The sequence below is a fragment of the Macrobrachium nipponense genome, chromosome 25, assembly GCF_015104395.2.
Source record: "Macrobrachium nipponense isolate FS-2020 chromosome 25, ASM1510439v2, whole genome shotgun sequence".
NCBI classification, from domain to species: domain Eukaryota; kingdom Metazoa; phylum Arthropoda; class Malacostraca; order Decapoda; family Palaemonidae; genus Macrobrachium; species Macrobrachium nipponense.
Genome location: NC_087214.1, coordinates 35,808,897 through 35,821,156, shown reverse-complemented (window position 1 = coordinate 35,821,156; position 12,260 = coordinate 35,808,897). Strand labels below are relative to the sequence as shown.

At 38.2% G+C, this 12,260-nt stretch overlaps 1 protein-coding gene across 1 annotated transcript; it reads right to left on the bottom strand.

Moving 5' to 3' along the window:
- Positions 1-8,993: 8,993 nt before the first annotated feature.
- On the bottom strand, positions 8,994-12,014 carry LOC135199359 (monocarboxylate transporter 2-like; the record flags this gene model as incomplete). The annotated part of the gene is given in 3 exon segments (XM_064227328.1): positions 8,994-9,795; positions 10,288-10,508; positions 11,413-12,014. Coding segments are annotated over 3 exon segments (966 nt in total), but the record flags the coding sequence as incomplete, so codon positions are not given.
- Between the last annotated feature and the right edge of the window lie 246 nt (positions 12,015-12,260).

Below are 12,260 nucleotides of genomic sequence, written 5' to 3'. Positions count from 1 at the left end.
TTTTATGTTTTTTTTTAAATGGGCATCCAGGGAAGGGGGCAAAGCCCCCATGCCAGGTAACAGCCCACTAGTGCAGGTTAGATTAGATTATCTTCTCTGCCCTTATGAAATAAAGGAGGTATATGCAAATGTTTTAGAAAGTAATTTATCACTATTTAATGTTTTGATACAATTTATTATTGATTGATTGGATGCATGTATCGTGTCAGAATTTTTTTTGAATTTTTTACATTCTGAAGAATAGAGATTATAGCCTTTTTAGAAGGGGTTTATAACCCCACTCAATAACCTGTACTAATAAATAAAATATGTTTGTTAATTCAAATACTATATTTGTGACTCAACATTCTCAAATTATCCCAGAGATTAAAGGTTTTTGTTCAGATTTAATTAAAGTTAAGTATATCTTAGTTTAACCAGACCACTGAGCTGGCTAACAGCTCTCCTAGGGCTGGCCCAAAGGATTAGATGTTTTCACATGGCTAGGCACCAATCGGTTACTTAGCAATGGGACCTACAGCTTATTGTGGGATCCGAACCACATTATATTGAGAAATTAATTTCTATCACCAAAAATAAATTCCTCTCATTCTGCGTGGGCAGAGCGGGGAATCGAACCCGGCCAGACCCTGAGATCAGCAGTCGCGCACGTAACTGACTCGTCCAACGAGGAAGCTCAGATTCAATCAACAATATATCATCCCAGTGATTTTTTTTTTTTTTTTTTTTTTGCTTATTTTTAAAAAAATATTGTTATAAATACTCAATTGTTTAAGGTTTAAATATCTCACAACCTTATTTTGTACTTGAATATACCTGGCGTTATATTGAATTACACCCATAATTCATTTAATTACACTGCAATTTTTCCCCCACCACATTTGCAGCTGGTTTAAGGACAATGCTTTTCCCTGTTTTTAATTGTATCCAATCATCAAGTCATGTTGTTCCTTTTACCATTCTGTAGAGCGTTCCGCAGCCTTTCCGCTGATGTGTAACACATGTAATTTCATTATTTGTACGCCTTATTATCTTTAAATGTATGTTTGTAAGAAAACACAAATCTACTGTCTCAGAGTCATTCTGCTCTCGGTGCGGCTCTGTACTACTTATCCGTCCGCACCTGTCTATGTCAACCCAGTTCATCTGTAATAAATTATCAGTACCCAGCTACCTCCCAGCAAACACAGATATATTGGACCAATTCTGGATTATTGAGGATATCCGACTATACTAACGGATTATGGAATAACTGAATTGGACCATTGCCAAAATAATACCGCATTTCCAATGTTGGATAACACTGGATAACCAATTTTGGTTTGATTGTCTCTTTTCCATTGTTGGATATCCAACTGTGGTTCGATTCATAAACAATACAGTTGGCTCTTTTGAAGCGACTTTACAAAAATATTTGCATATCAGCCAAAAAGAAAAAAATCCTGAAAACAATTATTGATAATCACTTAAATTACACAATATATATATATATATATATATATATATATATATATATATATATATATATATATATATATATATATATATAATCTGTCTTACTCTCTGGTCCTCACGCTGGAAATAATTGCAGTGTAATTAAATAATTTTTTAATACACTTTTAATTCCCTAAATTTGATCAGGATATCGTAATTATATATATTGCTTCTTTAAAAGTGTGTAAAACAGTGTTCGGAATAATTCGAACCAGTTAGTCGATCTTAACTCTTCATTTATTAATCTAATTAATATCTAAATAAAATGCACACTTTGTGAGGACATATTTGAGTTTCCTCTATAACTCTTCACTGACAACACTAGAGGAGAACCAATCAATCAATCAATAAACAGGCAGGAGTAAGTCGTAATCTAATACTGTAATCTGGTCAGCATATATGAAAATATATGATTTCAGAGATAAAGGAAAGTGAATATTCATGGACATTTGTAGCTTAATCTTGAATATGAATCAGAGTACTGTAGTAAGAGGCATTTTATACCTAATATATATGTTAGGATTGATTGTTGTATGGGGTTGTGAATCCCTTGTAAAGATACCATTGGCAAATGCTGATATATGCAATATTAATAGAAGACTGCAAGACAATTCAGACTCAAATCCAGATTTAAAATCCCAGGTCCAACCCCACAGAAGCACAATGCAAATGCAGAAATAATTATCTGTTAAATTACATAAAAATACAATTACAAATTGCATCGAAATATTGAACAAATAACAGAAATTACCTTTTCTCTAAAATACCGCACATATATTTTTTTCAAGACGAGGGGAGATGATTATTCCGTGCAGTATGCACACGGGCTCTTGCTCGTAAAAAGCATGAAATACAATGCTGTTTGTTGGGCGAGATGTCAGTTTTGTGTTCACTGTCTTGTACAAATAATTTTTTCCCCTTTATTGCAGAGGGAATTTCGAGAAAAAGATTCTTTGGCGATAAAAATTTGATGATTCAGATATACTGATAATTAAATTTAAAGGTCCATAGACACTTGACAATGCAATTTAAGAGTCCAGGGACACTTACAATGAAATTTGAGAATCCAGAGACACTGACAATGAAATTTAAGGGTCCAGGGACATTTACAATGAAATTTAAGGGTCTGGAGACACTTACAATGAAATTTGAGATTCTGGAGACACTTACAATGAAATTTAAGGGTCCAGAAACACTAACAATGGAATTTAAGGGTCTGGAGACACTTACAATAAAATTTAAGGATCCACACTTACAACAAAATTTAAGGGTCCAGAAAGCACTACAATGAAATTTGAGATTCTGGACACTTACAATGAAATTTAAGGGTAGAGACACTGACAAGAAATTAAAGGTCCAGAGACACTGACAATGAAATTTAAAGGTCCAGAGACACTTACAATAAAATTTAAGGATCCAGAGACACTTACAACAAAATTTAAGGGTCCAGAGACACTTACAATGAAATTTGAGATTCTGGACACACTTACAATGAAATTTAAGGGTCTAGAGACACTGACAATGAAATTTAAAGGTCCAGAGACACTGACAATGAAATTTAAGGGTCCAGGGACACTGACAATGAAATTTAAGGGTCCAGAGACACTGACAATGAAATTTAAGGGTCCAGAAACACTGACAATGAAATTTAAGGGTCCAGGGACACTGACAATGAAATTTAAGGGTCCAGAGACACTGACAATGAAATTTAAGGGTCCAGAGACACTGACAATGAAATTTAAGGCTCCAGAGACACTGACAATGAAATTTAAGGTCCAGAGACACTGACAATGAAATTTAAGGGTCCAGAGACACTGACAACGAAATTTAAGGGTCCAGAGAGCACATGACAATGAAATTTAAGGCTCCAGAGACACGACAATAAAATTTAAGGCTCCAGAGACGGGCTGATAAGTTTAAATTTAGGGCAATTTCCAGAGACACTGACAATGAAATTTAAGGCTCCAGAGACACTGATGAAATTTAGGGTCAAGGGAGGGACTGACAATGAAAATTTTAAGCTCCAGGAGAGCACTGACAAGAAATTTAAGGGTCCATAGACACTGAACAATGAAATTTAACGGGTCCAAGACAACCTGACAATGACAAATTTAAGGCTCCAAGACACTGACAATGAAATTTAAGGTCCAGAGACACTGACAATGAAATTTAAGGGGGCTCCAGAGACTGACAATGAAATTTAAGGCTCCCAGAGACACTGACAATGAAATTTTAAGGGTCCCAGGGAGGGACACTGACAAATGAAATTTAAGGCTCCAAGACACTGACAATGAAATTTAAGGGTCCAGAGACACTGACAATAAGAATTTAAGGGTCCAGAGACACTGGACAATGAAAAATTTAAGGGTCCAGAGACCTGACATGAAATTTAAGCTCCTGAGACACTGACAATGAAATTTAAGGCTCCAGAGACACTGACAATGAAATTTAAGGCTCCAGAGACACTGACAATGAAATTTAAGGGTGCAGGGACTAAGGGTCCAGAGACACTTACAATGAAATTTAAGGGTCCAGAGACACTGACAATGAAATTTAAGGGTCCAGAGACATTTACAATGAAATTTAAGGGTCTGGAGACACTTACAATGAAATTTGAGATTCTGGAGACACTTACAATGAAATTTAAGGGTCCAGAAACACTAACAATGGAATTTAAGGGTCTGGAGACACTTACAATGAAATTTAAGGGTCCAGGGATACTTACAATGAAATTTGAGATTCTGGAGACACTTACAATGAAATTTAAGGGTCCAGAAACACTGACAATGAAATTTGAGATTCTGGAGACACTTACAATGAAATTTAAGGGTCCAGAAACACTGACAATGAAATTTAAGGGTCTGGAGACACTTACAATGAAATTTAAGGGTCCAGGGACACTGACAATGAAATTTAAGGGTCCAGAGACACAATGAAATTTAAGGGTCCAGGGACACTTACAATGAAATGTAAGGGACCAGGGACACTTACAATGAAATTTAAGGGGCCAGGGACACATACAATGAAATTTAAGTGTCCAGAGACACAATGAAATTTAAGGGTCCAGGGACACTTACAATGAAATTTAAGGGTCCAGGGACACTTACAATGAAATTTAAGGGTTCAGAGATACTTACAATGAAATTTAAGGGTCCAGAGACACTTACAATGAAATTTAAGGGTCCAGAGACACTTACAATGAAATTTAAGGGTCCAGAGACACTTACAATGAAATTTAAGGGTCCAGAGACACTTACAATGAAATTTAAGGGTCCAGAGAATCTTACAATGAAATTTAAGGGTCCGAGCCACTACCAAGAAATTAGGAGGGTCCAGAGCCACTTACAATGAAATTTAAGGATCCAGGGACACTTACAATGAAATTTAAGGGTCCAGGGACACTTACAATGAAATTTAAGGGTCCAGAGACACTTACAATGAAATTTAAGGGTCCAGAGACACTTACAATGAAATTTAAGGGTCCAGAGACACTTACAATGAAATTTAAGGATCCAGGGACACTTACAATGAAATTTAAGGGTCTAGGGACACTTACAATGAAATTTAAGGGTCCATGGACACTTACAATGAAGTTTAAGGGTCCAGAGACACTTACAATGAAATTTAAGGGTCCAGAGACACTTACAATGAAATTTAAGGGTCCAGGGACACTTACAATGAAATTTAAGGGTCCAGAAACACTTACAATGAAATTTAAGGGTCCAGAGATACTTACAATGAAATTCAAAGGTTCAGAGGCACTTACAATGAAATTTAAGGGTCCAAAGGCACTTACAATGAAATTTAAGGGTCCAGAGGCACTTACAATGAAATTTAAGGGTCCAGAGACACTTACAATGAAATTTAAGGGTCAAGGGACACTTACAATGAAATTTAAGGGTCAAGGGACACTTTATAATGAAATTTAAGGTTTCAGGGACACTTTATAATGAAATTTAAGGGTCCAGGGACACTTTATAATGAAATATAAGGGTCCAGGGACACTAACAATGAAATTTAAGGGTCCAGAGACACTTACAATGAAATTTAAGGGTCCAGGGACACTTACAATGAAATTTAAGGGTCCAGGGACACTTACAATGAAATTTAAGGGTCCAGGGACACTTACAATGAAATTTAAGGGTCCAGAGACACTTACCAATGAAATTTAAGGGTCCAGGGACACTTACAATGAAATTTAAGGGTCCAGGGACACTTACAATGGAAATTGAGGGGTCCAGGGAAACTTACAATGGAAGAATTAAGGGGTTCAGGGACACTTACAATGAAATTTAAGGGTCCAGGACACTTACAATGAAATTTGAGTGTCCAGGGAAATTACAATGCAATTTAAGGGTCCAAGACATTACAAAATGAAATTTAAGGGTCCAGGGACACTTACAATGACATTTAAGTTCCAGGGACACTTCAATGAAATTTAAGGGGCCAGAGACACTTACAATGAAAGTTTAAGGGTCCCAGGGACTTACTTAATGATATTTAAGGGTCCATAGACACTTACAATGAAATTTAAGGGTCCAGAGACACTTACAATGAAATTTAAGGGTCCAGGGACACTTACAATTAAATTTAAGGGTCCAGGGACTCTTACAATGAAATTTGAGGGTCCAGGGAAACTTACAATGAAATTTAAGGGTCCAGGGACACTTACAATGAAATTTAAGGGTCGAGGTTTATTGTCAACAGGGTTGAAGATCCCTGATTTTTTTTTTATTGCAATAGCTTTGGAAAATGATATTTAGTGGGATATGTATATTTTCATTTGGTTGTTTTAACAGAAGTATTATTAATGTTTATTTAGATGTATTTGATAGAATTAAGGACCTATGTTGAGTAATAAACTCAAAATAAATCATTCTAAACATGTCTATTTAAGTTTAGCATTTATTTCCGTTACATTGTCTGTGATTTGCTGCTGGCGCCTCTGTTGGTGAAAATTGTAACTACCGTTGAACTTGTCAAGAGAAGAGGTAGCAGTAAAAATGGCGTTGTAGCCTGTGAAACTATTAATCGGCCTTTTACTCAAGAATTCTCCCATATATTGCCCATTTTTCTGCTGTCATGCTACCTACGTCTCAACAACCTATCTGTCCCGATTGTACTATTGAAGTTCTTTAACGTTGTGGCAATTTTGTGTCGGGGATTCTGGGAAGATCCAATCAGCACTGGGACACAGGAATCCACAATTTCCCAATTACCACTGAGGCACAGGCATCCAGTAATACCCAATCACCATGGGACACAGGCATGTCCTCAGATTGTGCCTTCAGAAGGTCCTATATATATACCCACGAAGAGACAAATTTACTTACGTAACCATAGGGATAATATTGTCTTTGTTACACTTTGAAATGCGATTTGATTAACATCCCTCCATAGATTTAAGTGGTGAATGCCATTTTGAACATAGGAAATATTGTAGTTTATGTGAATGTTATTGGAGAAATCTAATACAGACGAAAAGTTGCTTAAAATAGGTTTTTTTGTGTGAACTTATTTAGAGACTGGCGATATCCTGGAGACTGAGATCGCAGGATTGATTTTATTTCCGCGTTTTTTTAACTTAACCTGTCTTGTCCTTTTGTGCACATGGAACATCGGGTATTTCTACAGAAGCACTCCGCACGGACTGCAAGGAATGTAACCGCGGATACGACATCCACTAGGGATTAGGCCGTCCAATGTATTTTGCCGTGTTTAGTACTGAACCCTGGGGGATAATTACAGTCGTCCGAATAAATATTACTTACAATTCTTGTTCAGTAACTAAAACTGCATAGACAAACCGCAGCTGCCATAGTCTAGGCCGCCTCGGATAAGTACCCTAGATCTACCGAACATCGTTATCAATTGTTTTTAAGCTGATTTACTTTCGTGAGATGTCTGTTGGCGTAAGTCCGCTTTTCAATTCGTGTACTTTGTTAAATTTACATAGTTTAATTTTGTGATGATATTGGGAACCCCCAATTTTATCACAGAACTACTAAAGTAAATCAACCTTGAAACAATCTATAAAGAGGTTTCAAATACACACAAGAGTAAGACAGGTTCATTTTTTTTTCTAAATCCTGTGACTCCAGGATCCCGTCAGTCTAAAATTTTCACACACACACAAAACTTATTTGTACATTTCACTTATTCGATTTCTCCAATATTGATATTCACGTGAACTACAATATTTCATACATCTAAAATCACATTCACCACTTAAATCTATGGAAGGATTACAATGAAATCGCATTTCAAATTTTAAAAAGGGCAATATTATCCCTATGTTTACGTCAGTAAATTATCTTCGAACAGTTTGGGTGACGTCACAGACATTGTTGCCAATTTAGTGGCGCTTCACACATACGCCAATGCCTTTACAAACACTGTTTCCATGAATTTGGTTGTCTTAGTAATGCAATGATGATAAAATTGCTCTAATATAATATATATATATATCATATATAGTAATATATATATAGATATATATATATATATATATATATATCTATATATATATATATATATATATATATATATATATATATATAGTGTGTGTGTTGAATTTACTTATTTCCAAGGTTTTGTACAGGCAGTCCCGGCTTATGACGGGGGTTCCATTCTGGAGACATGGCGTAAGCCTGAAAATCATAAAAAAATCCTAAGAAAACCTTACTTTTAATGCTTTGGGTATATTAAAACCTATTAAAAAAGCATTTTAATTGCATTTTTCATAAAAAAAAACTTCATATATTGATTATTTTGCATTTTTGGAGTCATATTTCTTCTGTCAGATCGGCGTCATAACCCTGGAAATAATTCCTGATGAATATAATTGTAAGATGTGTTAGGATGAAGCTGCTGCAGCGCCGCCCATATAAGTGACGTCATTGTCCATGTCATGAACAATCTGTACTTCCTTCCGCTCTTAGTTATGTAGTTCCAATGCTGAGTATCATTTCCTGATCCTGCCTAGCTTTAGATCCAACATGGCACAGTGAGTAGGATGAAAAACGTCGTAGCCTCGGAACATCGTAATCCAGGGACTGCCTGTACACATACCAATTGGGAACTGGTCACAGATTATGGTCAGGTACCTAAAAACACACCGGACTTGAACTGCATGGGACTGCCTATAGTCCTACCCTATACTCTCAAGCAGGGCACACTTGTCACCAACGGCAATCCTGTTCACAATGTCACTATTTTGTTTTCATTTTGCCATTTTTGCTGGTGAAGCGGATCTGAGGGTCCACACAGGCCTCTTCATCCCCTTTCACATCTTACCACACAGGGAATCTGATCATTCCAAGAACTCAAGAGAAAGAGAACATTTTTTTGGTGAAACTTAACTCATAGACCCATCCGATTTGCAAACTATGAGTTTACCCACAAAATGGCTGCTGTTTTTATTACCAACTCCTTTGGAAATAATGCAAAAAATATAAACAAAAGATGATAGATATCAACAACAAAACAATTCAGGCTGCAGTAGTAGTCTTCAGTTTTACCTGTTATTCTCCTGCAGAATGGTCTTTCAGTAGGCACACTAGAATCACCCTGGGGAAGCTATGAGCAACATTACTATGCCGTCTTACAAGTTCCTCATTGGACGAGTGGTTTACGTGCTCGCCTACAGATTCGGTAGTTGCAAGCTCATTCTCCGATTAGGAATTCATTTCTCGATATAATGTGCTTTAGATCCCACAATTATAAGCTGTAGGCCCCGTTGCTTAGGTAACCAGTTGTTTCCTAGCCACACAAAAATACCTAATCTTTCGGGCCAGCCCTAGGAGAGCTGTTAGCCAGCTCAGTGGTCTGGTTAAACTAAGATATGCTTAACCTATGTCTTACACACTACCTGGGAACCCTTGTAGCACTCAGGACTGGTTTGCATCAGCTCTGTGTACTGTACCATCAAGGTTCTATGTACAGAACCATATCAGCTCCTGGATCCCACATACAACTCATACCCAAGCACAGGGCATCATGTAGGAATCCTCCATACAGTAATATAATATCTTAGGTTGATTGTTTTATTTGATAAATGGAAATGAGCAGTCATTTTTATTTACAAGGAAATGATGTCACGCAAGGAATGAACATCGGTCACGTGCACGTACACGACGTGCCCTTCTCGCGCTTACCCCTAATCCGAATTGTCGTCCGTAACGAGATCAGTCTTTCTTGTCCAGAAATATTGCGATGAAAACGTGACTGCTGCGAGGGCCAACATTGAACCCATGAATACGTAGGGAGTTGTCATTCCACCAGAATAGTCCATGATGAAACCTGAAACGATAATCTGGTGAAGCCTGACAGGTTTATCTTCCTGCAGTAGTCGACGAACAAAGTGTTGAAGAAGTAATTTCCTGTATAAATAGTTGTAGATAAAGTCTTGGAAATCATATCAGTGACGTAAAGTGTTGCACAGTTACGGAAGGTATCCTCATCTACACCATTGGTGGCTGGACGCAAATCTTTTCACAAAAATGCCAGCATGTCCCTAAATTAAGCTTAAGGTTTTCAGCTCCCAAGATTTAACACACAAGAAAAGGGTCATATTCTGTCCCCATTATTAGTATTAACATCATTATTACTGTGTGAAATATAAAAGAAAAGACGTTTGACCTCATCAGTGTCTTGTGTAAACACTGATGAGGAACCCATAAGGTGTTCAAAAGTCTTTGCTTTTGTATTTCACATAGTAATATAGTTTACTATATAAGTGTGGATTTTACACAAATCATTACCATTAATGCACACTCCTGCAGGTGAACTTACCTATGAAAGGAGGGTACATGAAGCTGCAGATGCCTTGCACCATCCTGAAGAAGCCCCAAGTGGAGGACATGGCCTCACCTCCAAACTGATCCTTTAGGAGGACGTTGATCAGAGTCCAGAAGAACCCCATGCAGAGGGCGAACATGGTGGTTGGGATGATAAGTTGCCATAAGGAGCCACAGAGGGGTGTGACCAAGCACCCTGCAGCTCCCACGACAAGCCTGGAGGAGGAAGAGGAGACAGGGCTTCAGGGTCTTACTCAGTGGCTGTCGGACTCTAGACTGACAAACGTGCGAAGCTAGACGTAGCATACCTTGCCCTAAGTGCAGTTAGTTGTCAGTGGGACATGGTGTTGGACGTGAGATTGCGCAGGTTACTCTAACATACCTTGTCCTAAGTGCAGTTAATTGTCAATGGGACATGGTGTTGGACATGAGATTGTGCAGGTTACTGAGGGCTCTGGGTGGCAAAACCCCAACCCCTGTCGGATAGGATGTTTTATCCTTAGGTGAGCTGAGGCCAAGAAAGTCAGGTCAAGATGAGGTCATTAGTGATTTATGGTTGTATGCTGCCCCTGTTGGCTGTCAGTTGTGTGCTTTGTGAGTTAAACAACATTGCCAGAGTATGTTACAGCACCTCTTCCTCAGTATTCGTTGAAGATGTTATTGACAAGAATCTTACGAAAAGATTCAAGTTACTGATTCTGTGAACATCGCAATGATTTGGACTTCATTCTCATTTACTACCAGACCTACAAGAATGAGAGGATTCAAGCAGTCAACAGGAATTGAGAGAATGGCAAAATGTGGCTAGATATTTTGGAAGAGTTCAAGACAGGTTGGAAAGTGTCAACACTGCACCACAACTGCGGCCACCCACTATTGAATAGACAAATATGTTGGATTGTTTAGGATACAATGGATAGACCCCATTCATAATTAAAATGTAATCCAAAACATTACTTTTTGTTAAGTAAGACCACAATGGAAAATTTACAAGGAATTAGGTTTACATTATATGTTTATACTTAACATAAACTGTGGCATGGTAAGAGTCCTTGTTCCCCTAAGATTAAGATTTTAAGGCAGATAAAAAAGGAATCTGGAAACTGGTTCTGAGATTTACCCTGCTACGAATCCATGAATCTTGTTGAGGGTCTTGTGGCTGAACACCCAGCCGCAAAATAACCGCATGGCCAGGTCACAGAGGTCGTGGTACGAGCAAAGCATCGAGTTCTGCATGTCGGTGAGGCCTATGGATTTACCGTACACCGGCAGGTAAAAGAGAGCGTTTGGCAGAGCGGCTGTTGTGCTAACGACCACGAACAGATAGGTCAGGTACAAGGGGTTCTTGAAAAAGCCACAGTCTAAGGGCTTTCTCTTTGCCCTCCTCACGTCTTGCAGCTGGAGGCTGAGACTTCTGAGTCTTGCATTCTGTTTGCTCGATAGCATTTCTTGCCAACGTCTGGCTTCAAGGATCGTCTTTTGTTGCTCAAATGACCTTACGAGCATACCGATGAGTATCAAATGGAGCGTGATGCCTGCCATCATGACGAACGCTCCCTGGAAGCCAAATTTCTGGTGTAACAACACAACTAAGGGAGAGAACACGAGACCGCCCATCGGGTTGCCGGCCGAACGAATGCCGTTGGCAATGGCATTGTGCTTGTCGAAGTAATCTGTGACTATGAAGTATCCAGGAGTCTCTGCCATGCACATTCCGGTTCCTGTACGAGTAAACAATTGATTTTTAAAAAAATACAATGAATCAAAATCTGCATTCAAAATTAACTATTTTGATGAGAGTCCAACTAACAGCTCCTATGTTGGGGTATCTTTCAGAGAGTGCCTAGCTGACATGGAATACTCAGAGACGTACTGGACTGGTATATGTGCCATTCCTTCAGCTACCAGCTGAGGCACTGCTCTTACCCTTTTCACTTTTCAGCTGTTCCATTCAGTCACTTTTAACCT